The following is an 18474-nucleotide window of genomic DNA, read 5'->3' on the forward strand; positions in this document are numbered from 1 at the left end:
ATATACTCTGGACCACTGACATTGCTCTCCTAATATTTCTATATTTCTTCATTCTATTCTTTAACTTTTTAGATTTGTGTGTATTGTTAGATATTACTGCACTGTTGTAGCTAGGAACACAAGCATTTTGCTACCCACAATAACATCAGCTAAATATGTGTATGTGACCAATAAAATTTGATTTGATTTGATATCCCATGATGAGTCCTCTATCTATCTCTAGGACAACAGGCACAACTCCGATATAAAGACGTTTTTTTTTTAAGTTGCCGAAATGCCTCATGCGTCCACTTATATTATTAGTACATTCGTAACAACCTAACCGTTACGAAACTTCTATTCGATCACATAAGCCTCACGTAGCAAATTAGCAATTACATTTTTTGTTGACCAAATTCGACACTCGTTGACCTACATACAAAAATTCCTCACTTCGTGGGTTTATTTTCGTGGACAGATTTTGGGCGGAGTAAAACCTCTCGCTTCGCCTCTTCCTCTCTGTTCACACACACTTCCTGCAATAATGGTACAGCCCCCTCCAAGTGGATACGCCCTAAGTGCATACTGATTGGTTCCTCTGGTGGCCGACTCTGTGTTCTCTACCGGGGATTGGAGCGTCTGCACGTTGCACGGGCTTGGATGCTGTGACCGGAGGTTGAGAAGCCTGGATTCTGCTCGCTGTCTAACGCAAGTGTTCGTCTCATTCAACGGATTGGTGCTGTTGTAGGCTATCAGAAAGGAACCAAAAAGGCGTTTTGGAGAGGTATGTGGAACGAGGTTGTGATATGCAACCTTAGCATACAGTTATGTACTAAGAACAAAGTGAAGAGGCTTTGATTTGGGGACCCAGACTGTGCGCTGTGCGGGTGTAGTCTATGGATCGGCCCTAGACAACGATACTTGCTTTATGTGGATACTTTGTTTCTCATGCTGACTGACTGAATGTCTTGTACATTTCTGATTCTGCCATCCTGATTCCTTTTGTGCCATCATTAGCTTTTGTTGGGTGATCGAAATTATAACCTAGTAGGCTATAGGCTACCGGTAGACAGCATATGGAACTCAAGACAGGGAACGTAAGTGCTATAGCTATCTATCCAATTGCACTTGCTATGAATTTGGCCCATCGATTTCTAGGTTGCAGGTGCAACATTATATTTTAGGCTGTGGGATGGAAGAGACTGTTTGTTAATATAGCGTGTGCCATTATTATGGGAGGGAGGGAGGGTTTGGGGAACAGTTTTCTGGGTCGGTTTGGAGAATGATGTATCCTGAGGGATGAAGGCCGATGTTTCTTTGTGTCAAGTGGGATGTGCGATGTATTATTGTTGATCTATGATGTATTATAGTAAATTAAATGAATGTTCTTATTTGTTATAGAATATAATTTAGGGTCTACCCTATAACAGGTGTATAAACGTTGGAATGGCTATCATTTATGTGTGTATCAATCTGTGACGTTTCAAACTCCATGACCAATTGTCCAAATGTCCAACGACGTATCCACGTTAGCTACTGTCATTTCTATGTTTGTGTCAATTTTGTGAAATATCCTATAGACAGTATTTGTAATAGACTTAGGTCCGACAATATATTAGGCTAGCCTAGACAACCTGTTGGTACCTATTATTTCTGCAGTAGCCTAATTATTTGTGCTCCACCCTAAAATGTGTATTTTTTAAGTAGCCTGTATTTGTTTCTATTCTATCCGTGGAAGGCATATTGTTGTAACTTCATTCGCTCATTAATTATACATCATAAAACACTCAGTCAGATGTGGGTCAGCCAGTAGAAGTGATGGATAACAAATGGTTGGTGCATATTCTCTCCCTCCCTCCCATATTTCAAAATGAAGATGTGATCAGCTGTCTGCCTTTAAAATTGGCCTAGATTTGCATCTGAGCATGCATGTTCAAGATGTCATCTAGCCAACATTTTATATAGATGATCTCAGCTCCCTATCTGGAGCCATGAGGAGAGAGAACATGTGGTAAATTTGCCAGCTGCCGCACCCACACACGTAGGCATGGTGCACAGTCTGCACACACCCTCACTGTGCATGGAGAACGCATACACTCCCACACCCACCACGTCTCACACCATGCACAGACACGAGGGGGAAGAGGGGGGAGTCCCCTGGGGGATATTTATCATATTATTCCAAAAAATGGTATTGTATTGGAAAATGTGAATATCTTAACGTTCTGATGAGGCAGTAGATCCCTCTATGTCCTGCACCACAGTAAACCTGTAAGGGTTGGTGTGAAGTGTGACCCAGGTGCGGTGCAGGATAGACAGTAGGCAGTAGGCAGAGATGGTGAAACAAGGATCTTTACTGATGGTCCCGAAGCCAGGATACAAAATAACGGACTATACACGAAAAAGAAATGAGGAGCACATAGGTCTCCAAAAAACAGGCTGACAGCAAACAATACTAAATACTAACTCTGACTGAAATGATAAAGAAACAGGGAGAACACTTCTCAAGTACCTGTCCATACATCTTGCGATCAGACTCTGATTAGTACTGCTTGGCATATTGAAACTAGCAGAGAAAACAGAGCAAGGGAACACAGGGAAGTGAGGGCATAAATACACAGGTGAACAGGTAGACACAGGTGACACCAATAGGATACTGATTAGTCCAGACTGTGAGTGAGGAGGTGCCTAAGGTTGTCGGAGGAGGACACCTAGTGGATCGCTCCGGAACTGCGACCCTCTCCTATAACAGTACACATGTACCACAGTACACCTATACAGTATGTATGTACAGGTTCAGTTTATGTGTGCTACATTTTGGTTTTAGAATAATACAAAAATAATGTAATTGTGTAATGGATAATAATAATAATATAATATTGTGTAATGGACAGAAACCAGTGTGTGACTTGTTGAACCGTTTTAGTCCAGCCCAGACAGACAGACAGACAGACAGCTAAGGGGTGTTTGGTCATACTCAGTGACATAGACAGACAGACAGACAGCTAAGGGGTGTTTGGTCATACTTAGTGACAGACAGACAGCTAAGGGGTGTTTGGTCAACTCAGCGACAGACAGACAGACAGACAGACAGTTAAGGGGTGTTTGGTCATACTCAGCGACAGACAGACAGACAGACAGACAGACAGACAGACAGACAGTTAAGGGGTGTTTGGTCATAATCAGTGACAGACAGACAGTTAAGGGGTGTTTGGTCATACTCAGTGACAGACAGACAGACAGACAGACTGACAGGCAGGCAGACAGACAGACAGACAGCTAAGGGGTGTTTGGTCATACTCAGTGACAGACACAGCCTCCGAGTCAAGTCTGCTAGTTGATGTCACAGCAGCCTGGCCAGGCCAAGCTGAGAACACAATATTTGTTGTGTTATAGCTTGTTTTAGAACAGCGATTCATTTGTGTTCTTCAATGGGTCCCTCCCTCCTCGTCTGAATGTAATGCTAATGACAGATAGTAGTACCATAGCTTGTATATGCCAAGTTGTAGTTGAAGTGTTGTGGTATTGCTGGTCAGGAAACTTATACCATTCTCCATGAGAGTGAAAAGTGATTTCTCGTCTGCGTGTCTCTCTTTCAGAGAAAATATGCAGAGGTAAAAACATGTATTTTTCTTCTACAATGTCCATTTTGGGGCTGTAACTCCCTGTACCACAAGTGAGAAAAGTACCGTTCTCTTCTCTCTTTCAGAGCCATCATGTCTTCCAGTTCAGCGACAACCAGGATCCTGATCAAGGGTGGCAAGGTGAGTGTGTTGTGTTGACTGTTGTTGTTGTGGTTGTTGATGGTGGTGGTGAAGATCCCAGTGGGATTTAAACATTTTCTGGTATGTGTTCATCTAAAATAAATCACTGGGGAGTATTACAGAGTTGCGGATATTACCTGTTTCATTATTCATTTTTTTCTGTCCAGCACCTGATTCTGTCCAGCACCTGATTCTGTCCAGCACCTGATTCTGTCTAGCACCTGATTCTGTCCAGCACCTGATTCTGTCTAGCACCTGATTCTGTCCAGCACCTGATTCTGTCTAGCACCTGATTCTGTCTAGCACCTGATTCTGTCCAGCACCTGATTCAGTCCAGCACCTGATTCTGTCCAGCACCTGATTCTGTCCAGCACCTGATTCTGTCCAGCACCTGATTCTGTCTAGCACCTGATTCTGTCCAGCACCTGATTCTGTCCAGCACCTGATTAGTGCATATTTTTCCCACCAGGTGGTGAACGATGACCTGACGCAGGAGGCAGACGTCTACATTGAGAACGGCATCATCATGCAGGTGGGGGAGGGGCTGATGATCCCGGGAGGGGCCAAGGTGATTGACGCTTCTGGGAAACTGGTCCTCCCCGGGGGGATCGACACCAGTGTGCACCTCCAGCAGACTTTCATGAATGCTACCACCGTGGATGACTACTACAGCGGCACCAAGGTATATGCTGTCTGTATGGCCTTCAGGAGTCCTGTCTGTGAGGTTGAGAGAGAAAAACACTGCTATAGGCATTACCCTCAATAACCCAGCGCTATAGGCATTACCCTCAATAACCCAGCGCTATAGGCATTACCCTCAATAACCCAGCGCTGTAGGCATTACCCTCAATAACCCAGCGCTGTAGGCATTACCCTCAATAACCCAGCGCTATAGGCATTACCCTCAATAACCCAGCGCTATAGGCATTACCCTCAATAACCCAGCGCTGTAGGCATTACCCTCAATAACCCAGCGCTGTAGGCATTACCCTCAATAACCCAGCGCTGTAGGCATTACCCTCAATAACCCAGCGCTGTAGGCATTACCCTCAATAACCCAGTGATGTAGGCATTACCCTCAATAACCCAGTGCTGTAGGTATTACCCTCAATAATCCAGTGCTGTAGGTATTACCCTCAATAACCCAGTACTGTAGGTATTACCCTCAATAATCCAGTGCTGTAGGCATTACCCTCAATAACCCAGTGCTGTAGGCATTACCCTCAATAATCTAGTGCTGTAGGTATTACCCTCAATAACCCAGTGCTGTAGTTATTACCCTCAATAACCCAGTGCTGTAGGCATTACCCTCAATAATCCAGTGCTGTAGGTATTACCCTCAATAACCCAGTACTGTAGGTATTACCCTCAATAACCCAGTGCTGTAGGCATTACCCTCAATAACCCAGCGCTGTAGGCATTACCCTCAATAACCCAGTGCTGTAGGTATTACCCTCAATAATCCAGTGCTGTAGGTATTACCCTCAATAACCCAGTGCTGTAGGCATTACCCTCAATAACCCAGTGATGTAGGCATTACCCTCAGTACCCAGTGCTGTAGGCATTACCCTCAGTACCCCAGTGATGTAGGCATTACCCTCAATAACCCAGTGATGTAGGCATTACCCTCAGTACCCCAGTGATGTAGGCATTACCCTCAATAACCCAGTGCTGTAGGCATTACCCTCAATACCCAGTGCTGTAGGCATTACCCTCAGTACCCCAGTGATGTAGGCATTACCCTCAATAATCCAGTGCTGTAGGTATTACCCTCAATAACCCAGTGATGTAGGCATTACCCTCAATAATCCAGTGCTGTAGGTATTACCCTCAATAACCCAGCGCTGTAGGCATTACCCTCAATAACCCAGCGCTGTAGGTATTACCCTCAATAATCCAGTGCTGTAGGCATTACCCTCAATAACCCAGTGTGGTGGACATTACCCTCAATAATCCAGTGATGTAGGTATTACCCTCAATAACCCAGCGCTGTAGGCATTACCCTCAATAATCCAGTGCTGTAGGTATTACCCTCAATAACCCAGTGATGTAGGCATTACCCTCAATAACCCAGTGATGTAGGCATTACCCTCAATAACCCAGTGATGTAGGCATTACCCTCAATAATCCAGTGCTGTAGGTATTACCCTCAATAACCCAGCGCTGTAGGCATTACCCTCAATAATCCAGTGCTGTAGGTATTACCCTCAATAATCCAGTGATGTAGGTATTACCCTCAATAACCCAGTGTGGTGGACATTACCCTCAATAATCCAGTGCTGTAGGTATTACCCTCAATAACCCAGCGCTGTAGGCATTACCCTCAATAATCCAGTGCTGTAGGTATTACCCTCAATAATCCAGTGCTGTAGGCATTACCCTCAATAATCCAGTGCTGTAGGTATTACCCTCAATAATCCAGTGCTGTAGGTATTACCCTCAATAACCCAGCGCTGTAGGCATTACCCTCAATAATCCAGTGCTGTAGGTATTACCCTCAATAATCCAGTGCTGTAGGTATTACCCTCAATAATCCAGTGCTGTAGGCATTACCCTCAATAATCCAGTGCTTGCTCTTTGGGGATTAAGGCAGAGTTACTTGTTGTTGTAAAAATGGCTGTATCATTCAACTTTGATTAATTGATTTTAGGACTGGCATTACTCTCTCTCTCTCTCTCTTTCTCTCTCTCTCTGTATTTTGGTAGAAACCTGCGGCAAGGTTGGACTAGCAAAGCCAAATGCTCAGCTACAACAATGACATTCCCAGTGGGAAGAACAGGTTGCAATAACATCATTATTACGATGCCCTCTGGGAATTTGGCAATACATTATACTAATAGGTCATTGCAATGATGAACTGTCAAATGTAATGGTAGCAACTATTGTTAGAGAAGGTAATATATAGGTTTTGTACAGCAACGAGAGTCAATATGGTGGTATGGGAAGACAGAGATATAGTTACCATGCACCAATTGATAATGATAATTGACCCAGCCTTGTGGGAAACTAACAACCATCTGTCAGACATATTCCACCTCACTGTAACCCACTGGACCACAATGTTCCACCATGGCAACTAAATAAACGAATCTTCCCAGTGTGCCTTGCAGCGTGAGAAAATAACTTCAGATTTTGTGTGGAGACAGACTCCTGAATCCTTCCTTCCTGAATCCCATGTCGACCCTTGGTCCCTCATCCCCACATCCCCACACACTCCTGGAGATCTGGATAGAAGGCCAAAATCCCACTCAACCTCTCAGAATGCAAATTGAAGTGATTACCATATTGCCAATCAACTACCAATTCTCTTTGATCTACAGAAGTAGCTAGGGGCTAGGGGTTGATTAGGGATTCAGGGAGAGTGTAAGAAATAATCAGAGAACTAATATTAAACCGGGCGTGGTTAGGACTCAGAGATGCTGCATTTATTTAGACAAAGATAGTGGATTCATAATTCTGCTGACTGAAGTTAGATATGATACATTATTCTCTGTTGTTCTGAGTCCTCTTTATTTTATTACATAACTCACTTCCCCCATCAATGATTTATATAGATGATGTGGCAGAAAGCTGTGGAAGCTGTAGCAGGGTGTGCTGTCTCCTGATGCAGTCAGACAGCAGGGCACTGAACATACCGGAAATAATTCCATTCTATTCTGTTCTATTCTATTCCATTCTATTCTATTCAGTTCTATTCAGTTCTATTCTGTTCTATCCTGTTCTATTCCGTTCTGTTCTATTCTGTTCTGTTCTATTCTGTTCTATTCTGTTCTATTCTATTATGTTCTGTTCTATTCTGTTCTGTTCTATTCTGTTCTGTTCTGTTCTATTCTGTTCTGTTCTGTTCTATTCTGTTCTATTTTATTCTATTCTAGCAGGGCACTGAACAGACGGAAGAGAGAAGATGGTGAGAGAGGGAGAGAGAGAGAGAGAGAGAGAGAGAGAGAGAGAGAGAGAGAGAGAGAGAGAAAGACAGATAGAAAGACAGAGAGAGAGAAAGAGAGAGAGAGAAAGAGAGAGAGAAAGATCATTATAATATTCTTATTTTATTACTATTTTATCACTATTTAATATTATTATTATTCAATATTGTTTTCTTACAATGTATATTGTATACATTGTTGCTATGGCAATATTGACTCAATGTTTTTCATGTCAATAAAACAGCTTAAATTTGAATTTGAGAGAGACAAAGAGAGACAAAGAGAGAAGGAGATGGAGAAAGAGACAGACAGATGAGGGAAAGAGAGAGAGACAGAGATACAGAGAGGGAGAGAGAGAGAGAGAGGTGGTGGTGGGGGTGGGGCTGGGGCTGGGGCAGCGAGCGGACTGAGACTGGGGCTATCCCAGATCACTTCAGGGCATGGATGACTCATCCATCATCATGCTCTACCACCCAGAGATAACACACAGCGTATGAGAGCATTGCTGTGTTTTAGACATTGACCACAAGCTAGCCAAGGATATGTTATCTTTCTGCTAATCTGGGGTTGGCAGACCCTGGTGATACAGGCAACATTCTCTGCCCTCCACTCCTCCTCCCCTCCCTCCCCTCTTCCCCTCCACCCTCTCCCCCCACACACACACTATAGCTGCTGCCATGCTGCCTGGCTAAAGTACCAAGACAAATGCAGATCGGTTTCTGTTTCCATGGCTACCGTGGGGCTGCTGCAAAGACTGCTGCAAAAAGCCTTTTCCCTCAGGCCATTTTGCTTGAAGACAATAGTTCTCAAACACACTACACTAGACACGCGTATAACCCTTACCAGACACTCCTCCACTCTCTCTAGGGTCAGCTGACTCAAATATGCTATTTGGAGGATGCACTTAGCTACACACAGTAACAGACTAAGTTGGTGTTTTAAAGGATTTAATATAGGAGGTATTTTGTTGTTTTACATCAGTATCAACCTGGTTTTATAAGGATTTAGAACATGTAATGGAGCAGTAGTGAAGCTTTCATACATCAGAATCTATGAATATAGAAATGTATCCTATAGAATAATATTTGAAATGTTTGACTATTATGATGGCCATACAATGCATTGTTCATTTCTACATTTTGGATCTAGTATGTCTGCCTCTGCTTGGATAGCTGATTGATGCCCTTGTTGTAATAAACAATGAGAGGACTGACAGCTGCTTGATATACATTAGCTAGCTCACTGACCATCATTATGACTGTAATACCTGGGTTGGGTTACCTCCCTGTCCCCTTCCCTGGTTCTAATCTAGTTACTGATAGATGTATGGGTTTTCCATGTGTGCGTTCCAAATGGCACCCTAGTTCCTATATAGAGCCCTGCTTTTGACCAGGGTCCATAGGTGGTCCGTAGTACACGGAATAGGGTGCCATTTGCAGTTTATAACATCCACCCAGCAAATAAACATTAAGACCAACATTAAGACCAACGTTAAGACCAACGTTAAGACCAACATTAAGACCAACGTTAAGACCAACGTTAAGACCAACGTTAAGACCAACATTAAGACCAACATTAAGACCAACATTAAGACCAACGTTAAGACCAACGTTAAGACCAACGTTTAGGCCAACGTTAAGACCAACATTAAGACCAACGTTAAGACCAACGTTAAGACCAACATTAAGACCAATATTAAGGCCAACGTTAAGACCAACGTTAAGACCAATATTAAGGCCAACGTTAAGACCAACGTTAAGACCAACGTTAAGACCAACATTAAGACCAACATTAAGACCAACATTAAGACCAACATTAAGACCAACATTAAGACCAACGTTACTAACTAACTAGATGTGAGGCTACGAGGCCTAGAGGTAATGTGTGTGTCCTCTACTACAACCTATGCTTCCCAGCGCCTTATAGGTGACAACGTTTCCACTACTTAGGTCCCATCATTTTTTATGAAGACCTGCTATAAATACATTGAATGTGCATATGTCATCTTTTTCTATTCTGTCTACAGGCTGCGCTGGCTGGAGGGACCACCATGGTTATAGGACATGTGTTACCGGAGAAGAACCAATCTCTGCTGGAAGCCTACGAGAAGACCCGCTCCCAGGCTGACAGTAAAGCCTGCTGCGATTACGCACTGCATATGGGGGTCACCTGGTGGGGGCCCAAGGTAACTGTCACACTCCTTTGATAACTGGTGTTTGATGGTATTATACCCTTTTCCATTTTACTGAGCTAAGATAAACCAAACAGAGCCGATCTTTACTGCACTGGCCTGATTACACATCCATATTAGTTGCTGGATCTGTGCTGGAAAAGACATTGTGAAAGAAAGATATCCAAGCCAGCATAGTACAATTCAGATAGGCACGATAATATGAAAAGGTATGACTCCTGACTGTGTTCATCTTGTACAGGTGACCTCTAAACTCTACCCTCTGACCTGTAGGTGCGAGCTGAGATGGAGAGCCTGGTGAGAGATAAAGGCATCAACTCTAACCTCTAACCTCTAACCTCTGACCTGTAGGTGCGAGCTGAGATGGAGAGCCTGGTGAGAGATAAAGGCATCAACTCTAACCTCTAACCTCTGACCTGTAGGTGCGAGCTGAGATGGAGAGCCTGGTGAGAGATAAAGGCATCAACTCGTTCCAAATGTTCATGGCCTATAAGGACCTGTTCATGCTGAGGGACTCCGAGCTCTTCCAGGCCCTACAGAACTGTAAGGACATCGGGGCTGTGGCCCGTGTATTCGCTGAGAACGGAGAGCTGGTGGCCGAGGTGGGTCAGAGACTCTGGTTCAATATGTAGTTCTATATCCCTGAATTTTCTTCCATTGTTTCTTTGATCAGAAATACATTCTCAGTAATGATTCAGATTTAGATTTAAAAAACATGTATGTTCTCAATGAGGCAAGTCATTTGCAGCAACCACAAAACATACAAACTAAATCACGTTTTTACAAATTACTAGAATGGACATTCAACATTACGTGGTGGATGGACCGGCGGAACATATTTAGTGTACATTCTATTTCTATGGGTGATGCACCACATACACCAGGATTCATGACATCCTCCTGTGTGTTTTCTAGGGTGCCAAGGAGGCATTGGACCTGGGCATCAGCGGCCCTGAGGGCATCGAGATCAGCAGACCAGAGGAGGTAAGACCAATGAAATTCAATCAATCAAATGTATTTTATAAAGTCCTTTTTACATCAGCAGTTGTCACAAAGTGCTTTCCAGATACCCAGCCTAAAATCCCAAAGTGACTCATATCAGCCTGTACTCATATCCGACCACATACTCCCTTATCTTTCTTTCATTACTTCATAGACATCGATGGAATACGTTTCTATTAGACCTGCACCATCAAAATATTGTAATGACCCTAGCGTTATGGATATCAGCCCTTCATAATATTGTAATGACCCTAGCGTTATGGATATCAGCCCTTCATAATATTGTAATGACCCTAGCGTTATGGATATCAGCCCTTCATAATATTGTAATGACCCTAGCGTTATGGATATCAGCCCTTCATAATATTGTAATGACCCTAGCGTTATGGATATCAGCCCTTCATAATATTGTAATGACCCTAGCGTTATGATATCAGCCCTTCATAATATTGTAATGACCCTAGCGTTATGGATATCAGCCCTTCATAATATTGTAATGACCCTAGCGTTATGATATCAGCCCTTCATAATATTGTAATGACCCTAGCGTTATGGATATCAGCCCTTCATAATATTGTAATGACCCTAGCGTTATGATATCAGCCCTTCATAATATTGTAATGACCCTAGCGTTATGGATATCAGCCCTTCATAATATTGTAATGACCCTAGCGTTATGGATATCAGCCCTTCATAATATTGTAATGACCCTAGCATTATGGATATCAGCCCTTCATAATATTGTAATGACCATAGCGTTATGGATATCAGCCCTTCATAATATTGTAATGACCCTAGCGTTATGGATATCAGCCCTTCATAATATTGTAATGACCCTAGCGTTATGGATATCAGCCCTTCATAATATTGTAATGACCCTAGCGTTATGGATATCTTCCCTTCATATTTTAATGACTTTTTGAGCAGCGTCTTATGCTACTCACCACAATATTCTGTTGTTTCTTCTGTCTCACAGCTGGAGGCAGAGGCCACCCATCGGGCGATCACCATCGCCAATAGGGTGAGTGTGTGTTCTGTGTCAAGTTGTTGCATTTTCTTTATCGTCAAGTACATCAGCACAGTGGTACACCACATGACCAAAAGTATGTGAACACTTGCTTGTCGAACATCTCATTCCAAAATCATGGGCATTAATATGGAGTTGGTCCCCTCTTTGCTGCTATAACAGCCTCCTCTCTTCTGGGAAGGCTTTCCACTAAATGTTAGAGCATTGCTGCGGGGACTTGCTTCCATTCAGCCACAAGAGCATTAGTGAGGTCGGGCACTGATGTTGGGCGATTAGGCTTGGCTCACAGTCGGCGTTCCAATTCATCCCAAAGGTGTTTGATGGAGTTGAGGTCAGGTCTCTGTTCAGGCCAGTCAAGTTCTCCCACACTGATCTCGACAAACCATTTCTGTATGGACCTCGCTTTGTGCACGGGGGCATTGTCATGCTGAAACAGGAAAGGGCCTTCCCCAAACTGTTGCCACAAAGTTGGACGCACAGAATCGTCTAGAATGTCATTGTATGCTGTAGCGTTAAGATTTCCCTTCACAAGAACTAAGGGGCTTAGCCCGAACCATGAAAAACAGCCCCAGACCATTATTCCTCCTCCACCAAACTTTACAGTTGGCACTATGCATTCGGGCAGGAAACGTTCTCCTGGCATCCGCCAAACCCAGATCCGTCCGTCGGACTGCCAGATCACACCAGAGAATGCATTTCCACTGCTCCAGAGTCCAATGGCAGCTGGCATTACACCACTCCAGCTGATGCTTGCCATTGTGCATGGTGATCTTAGGCTTAGGCTGCTCGGCCATGGAAACCCATTTCATAAAGCTCCCGACAGTTCTTGTGCTGACATTGCTTCTAGAGGCAGTTTGGAACTCAGTAGTGAGTGTTGCAACCGAGGACAGACGGTTTTTACGCGCTACGCGTTTCAGCACTCGGCGGTTCCGTTCTGTGAGTTTGTATGGCCTACCACTTCACGGCTGAGAATTGTTGCTCCTAGACGTTTCCACTTCACAATAACAGCACTTACAGTTGACCCAGGCAGCTCTAGCAGGGCAGAAATTTTACGAACTGACTTGTTGGAAAGGTGGCATCCTATGACGGTGCCACGTTGAAAGTCACTGAGGTCTTCAGTAAGGTCATTCTACTTCCAATGTTTGTCTATGGAGATTGCATGGCTGTGTGCTCGATTTTATACACCTGTCAGCAACGGGTGTGGCTGAAATAGCCAAATCCACTATTTTTAAGGGGTGTCCACATACTTTTGTATATATAGTGTAACTGATCAGGAAATACCCTGCCATATCTGGAAAACATATCTGCATTTGGCAAGGGCAATGATTTATCTGGTGAAAGCAAATGAAACTCTTTCTAAGATATGTTGTCTCTCTCTCTCTGTCATTCTCCCTCAGGCCCACTGCCCGATCTACCTTGTCAACGTGTCCAGCATGTCAGCAGGAAATGTGCTCGCCACAGCCAAGATGCAGGGTAAGGCCAAGGCATATCCTGTCCTGTTCTGTCCTGTCCTGTTCTGTTCTGTTCTGTCCTATCCTTATCCTAGCTTGTCCTGTTCTGTCCTACCCTGTCCTGTCCTTTCCACTCCTATCCTATTATTTTCTGTCCTGTCAGATCAGAGATTACTTTTCATGTGGTTTGTTACCCACTGCTGGCTTGGTCTGGGCTGATCTTCACTACAAATGTGTTTTGGAACCCCATCCCTGTCTGTCTGTCTGTCTTGTACAGTAACTGGGTTCATACAGATCCATAGATAGTCATGTGTAGTGTGTACACACTTAATGATCTGTCTGTAGGTAAAGTAGTCCATGGGGAGACCACCACGGCACATGCGGTGCTGAACGGCCTGCAGTACTACCACCAGGACTGGGCCCATGCTGCAGCCTACGTCACAGTGCCTCCTCTACGCCTGGACCCAAACACACCCAACTACCTGATGAGTCTACTGGGGAAGTAAGAGCACACACACACACACACACACACACACACACACACACACACACTACCTGATGAGTCTACTGGTGAAGTAAGAGCACACACACACACACACACACACACACACACACACACACACACACACACACAACTACCTGATGAGTCTACTGGGGAAGTAAGAGGGGCACATTGCCTTTGTAATCTGCTAAAGGTGTTTAATGTTTGAGCCGACAGCCGCAACTGTGATGTCCCGGAATGTCGGGGAATTGTCATTAGAATTATATCGTAAATCTACGTTGGATTGAATCCAGGCACCAGTCTGTTGGCATTCAATGATATTATTACGTTTCATCTAAATTTCCCCCCTGACCCGTCCTCTCCTCCTCCTCTCTGGTCTTTAACAGTGACACTGAACATTGTGTTATCAAATCAAAGTGAATGAAATGATGGTGTGTGTGTGTTTCCCCTGACCTATCCTCTCCTCCCTCTCTCTTGCCTACTACAGTGACACTCTGAACGTAGTGGTGTCTGACCACCGTCCCTTCACCACTAAACAGAAGGCTATGGGCAAGGATGACTTCACAAAGATCCCCCACGGAGTCCCGGGCATCCAGGACCGCATGAGCGTCATCTGGGAGAGAGGAGTGGTAGGCAAAGATATAAATATTATTATAGTATCTCTGTCTAGGCTAAGATAGAAATAGTATTATAGTATCTCTGTCTAGGCAAAGCTCTGTGCTCTACGACCAGATGGCTAAAAAAAAGACAAACATGTATCTCTATGTATGAAGGCAAAGCTCTACGGCTGGATAGAAAACAGAAAACATCTGCTGTTGTTATTGCTGTAACTAACTTACTATGGTGCAGACAGAAATGTATCTGTTGCAATATTTGTTGTGCATGGTCCCTGACTAATACATATGCTGTTTGATTCTAGTGGTAAACATCTTGATAACATAATTTCTCCCTCCCTCCCTCTCCCTCTCCTCCTCCCTCCCTCCCGCTCCCTCTACCTCTGACATGGAACATTTTGATCCCCTGCTAATCTAGGTCGGAGGCAAGATGGACGAGAACCGTTTTGTTGCGGTGACCAGCTCCAACGCAGCTAAGATCTACAACCTTTACCCCAGGAAGGGTAGGATCATCCCAGGGGCTGACGCTGACGTGGTGGTCTGGGACCCAGAAGGGACCAGGTATGTAAAGCTATCCACTATGTACACTATCCACTCACTCCCTCCCTCCTCACTACTATCGCTACATCAACCCTTTACCTCCTGGGGGATGTTAAGATTTAACCCTCTGGGGGATGTTAAGGTTTAACCCCCTGGGGGATGTTCATGTTTAACCCCCTTGTGGATGTCAAGGTTTAACCCTCTGGGGGATGTTAAGGTTTTCCTTTGATAGTGCAATAATAATATACCTCTTTCCAGATGCTTTTATCCAAAATCACTCAGGCCAGGATTCAATGCAAGGCGCAACATGAATGTGATGAATGTGCACTATAACAGACTTTTAAAGATAATTTACATGTGTCCCAACATGAATGTGATCCCCGTGAATGTCGGGGAAAAAGCCTTTAAAAGGCACATTGTCGGCTGTCGAGTGCGTTGGGCTACAACGCGCCTTGCATTGAATTCGGCCTTACGGTAACAGTGAGTGAATAAATGTTCTGCCCATGATCCATGCAAGAATTGAACCTACCATGCTGGTGTTACTAGCGTTCTTCCCAGCTGAGCCACACCAATAACAGTAGCCATGTTTCTCTGTGCCCAGGACCATCTCTGTGGACAACCAGGTGCAGGGTGGAGACTACAACCTGTACGAGAGTCTCCGTTGCCATGGTGTCCCCCTGGTTACCATCAGCCGTGGCCATCTGGTCTATGAGAATGGAGTGTTCACGTGTTCTGAGGGCTCTGGGAAGTTTTATCCTCTCAGGACCTTCCCAGACTACCTCTATAAGAAGATGGTTCAGCGGGAGAAGGTACTGTACAAAGCCATCAACAGGATGTGGATTTTAAAATGTTAATTTACTCAGCAATTTTGCAGCAGACAAACAGTGATCTTTAAATGGCATAAACTCTCCATACCTGCTTCAGATTGTCTTTATTGTCATCAAGTGTTATGTGTTTTACTGTCTATAACCAGAGACTAATTATTGTGTGTGTCTGCGTGCATCCGTGCCTGTGTGTTTGTGCCTGTGTGTCTGTGTGTGCCTCTCTCTGACTCTCCTCAGTGTCAGGCCCTCAAGGCTGTGGAGCGTGAGCCGTACGAAGGAGACGTAGCAGTGATGCATTCTGGGAAGAAGGACTGTGGACCGTGTGACGGGGACACTCCAACACGACCACACACCAAGCATGGAGGACAGAGAGACCTGCATGAGTCCAGCTTCAGCCTCTCTGGTATCACACACAATGCATCGCTTTGCAAATTGGGATTTTATCATTTGCTTCCCTGCCTCTAAGGCCTAGAGAACTTTATTAATGCAGTGTCTATTCTATCTAATTAACAATTAGCTCATTTTTGCTAACCTGACAGATTGTAATTTCTCTTTTTGTCTATCAATCTCTCCAGGTGCCCAGATCGATGATAAAATCCCAAAGAGATCTTCTGCGAGAATTCTGGCCCCCCCAGGTGGTCGATCCAGTGGCATCTGGTAACTGTGTGGAAGATTAGCGAGTTCTAGAACCAAACAGCTACCATAGTTCTCAATTACAATGAAGAATGGAACCTGAAGAGAAGTTCAGGGCCAACCAAGACAACTGCTTGTTACGATCACCCAGAAAGCATAGAAAGAAAAATATTACTCACATTTTATTTGAAAAACGAACGCACGTATTTAGTGTATATATGATGACAGGGTCTGAATAACATTTATATGACATTGATGTCTTTTTAATATTGGAATATCTGTGCCTGTATGGTCGAAACCTGAACCATATTGGGCTTAACTTAAAAAGTTAAACATTTTTGTTTTAAAAATTAGACATATCTAAACTAAATTTGCACAGCAGCTAACATAAGTTGCTAGTTGACTGTTTTGGATAAATGGATGTATGTTAGAGAAAGTACTGTATGTCATTATACACTAATGGTTTGGGGGGGGGTGAGTTGATAATTGTTTAACCTACAATGCTGCACTTGTATCATGTACTACTTAGCTGCCTTTTCCTTACATTATTTTATGTGTAACAAAACAACTTTTTCTACCAATACAGAATCTTCATGAATAAATGTGATTAGTTATTTACTACACAATATCTCAAAGCACTTGGCATGAAATAACGTGGATATCTAATAACGTTCATATCTCATAACATGGATATCTCATCATTTTGTGTGAAACACCTATTTTCTGTTCGGTCTGTTGACTAAAACGCAAATGCAAGCTGATACTTTGAAATGTTTTTTTTGAGTCGTGAAAAATGAGTCGTGAAAAACTGAGGATGACATAGGTCATTAAAATACGTAGGCTAAGTAAGGGCAGAGTTTTTATAGCTTCTATGTTTCTGTTTACAGTTTAATATAGTAGCATTCTCCTTCTTCCTGGTCATCTCATCTCCCATCAATATGAATTAACCTACGCTGTGTTTACTGTATGTATGTTGTGGCATAGAACACTGGTGACTCAAATTTAGCAGCGTTCTTTGTGTAATATAAGTGGTGATACCCCTTTCCTTTTCTCTGTCTGTTAGCGACAAGCTAGCTAGCTCCTCTCTGAAATGCCTTTTTCTCACCAGAGAAGTCTCTCATTATCCACATATTACAGTTAATGTATAGAGATAATAGTACCTTAACATGTGTATCATTGTGATTCCTCTTATGATGTTAAAGCTAACTACTGAGCACATAACACTTAGCACATAACACTGAGGAATTCTGGTCTTGACTTGCACTGAAACGTATTTGACAGTTTTGTGTATCTTTTCGGTTGACGTTTCCAAGGTTGGAACACTGTCAATTGGGCAAGAGTAGTGCATGATCTATAATTCGATTGAATCTTGGGTATTATAAGGGCAATTTAAATATACAAAATGTTCTCCAGGGTTTTTTATGTTTTTATGTCATAATGTCAGTCAATGCATTATATCACTGGATGGCATGCTTATTCAAGAGTGTGTCTATGAAAACCACTGATGTCTTTCTGTTTTAAATTGTCTTTACACTCTTCCATTATAAGCTACTGAGAACATATTAGTTTTATTTTATAAGAATATACTTTTTTATTGTTTTTCCGTAGCCTATTTCAAACCCCACTGTACGATATAAGACTGCAGATGAGGTCCATACTGGTGCTGAACGTCCTTCGGTGTTTTTCACTGAGGTTTGTCTTTGTTTTTGTTTTATCCTATATGATCTTGCAGCTCTTTAGCACAAGTCTGAGTGCAAATAAAACCACACTGAAATGTCAAGCTTGAATTGTGTTTCTTTAAAAATATATATATAGAGAGAGAGAGCCTATAGCCTATACTGACTGTATTTGGCAAATGGGGTTCAATAAATTACAATGTACAATTGTGTTGCTATAGAATAGAATAGAATAAAATAAAATATAATAGGATTTATATAAGGTGAATATACCCCCATCGGTAAGCAGCAAATCTGTTAAGATGCCTAAGCACATGTAGGCAAGAGAGTCTGCTCCCTATAATAGAC

General features: G+C 43.2%; 1 protein-coding gene across 1 annotated transcript; it reads left to right on the forward strand.

The window, feature by feature from the left end:
* Positions 1 to 617: 617 nt before the first annotated feature.
* LOC121544649 (dihydropyrimidinase-related protein 5-like) lies at positions 618 to 18230 on the forward strand. Its single transcript, XM_041854660.2, has 14 exons — positions 618 to 763; positions 3689 to 3743; positions 4213 to 4425; positions 9693 to 9851; positions 10280 to 10459; positions 10773 to 10841; positions 11836 to 11880; positions 13284 to 13359; positions 13683 to 13839; positions 14327 to 14468; positions 14872 to 15014; positions 15595 to 15802; positions 16055 to 16220; positions 16393 to 18230. Exons 2-14 carry the CDS (start codon positions 3696 to 3698, stop codon positions 16476 to 16478), a joined length of 1692 nt encoding a protein of 563 aa, XP_041710594.1. The 5' UTR covers positions 618 to 763; positions 3689 to 3695; the 3' UTR covers positions 16479 to 18230.
* Positions 18231 to 18474: the final 244 nt, after the last annotated feature.

Source organism: Coregonus clupeaformis, chromosome 29 (genome assembly GCF_020615455.1).
Source record: "Coregonus clupeaformis isolate EN_2021a chromosome 29, ASM2061545v1, whole genome shotgun sequence".
Taxonomy (NCBI): domain Eukaryota; kingdom Metazoa; phylum Chordata; class Actinopteri; order Salmoniformes; family Salmonidae; genus Coregonus; species Coregonus clupeaformis.

Bases quoted from the DNA above. Each gene is read 5' to 3' on its own strand.
- LOC121544649 (XM_041854660.2), top strand. From the start codon at position 3,696: ATGTCTTCCAGTTCAGCGACAACCAGGATCCTGATCAAGGGTGGCAAG. The intron at 11,881-13,283 runs GTGAGTGTGTGT...ATTCTCCCTCAG, and splicing joins CGATCACCATCGCCAATAGG to GCCCACTGCCCGATCTACCT. The intron at 16,221-16,392 runs GTATCACACACA...CAATCTCTCCAG, and splicing joins GTCCAGCTTCAGCCTCTCTG to GTGCCCAGATCGATGATAAA.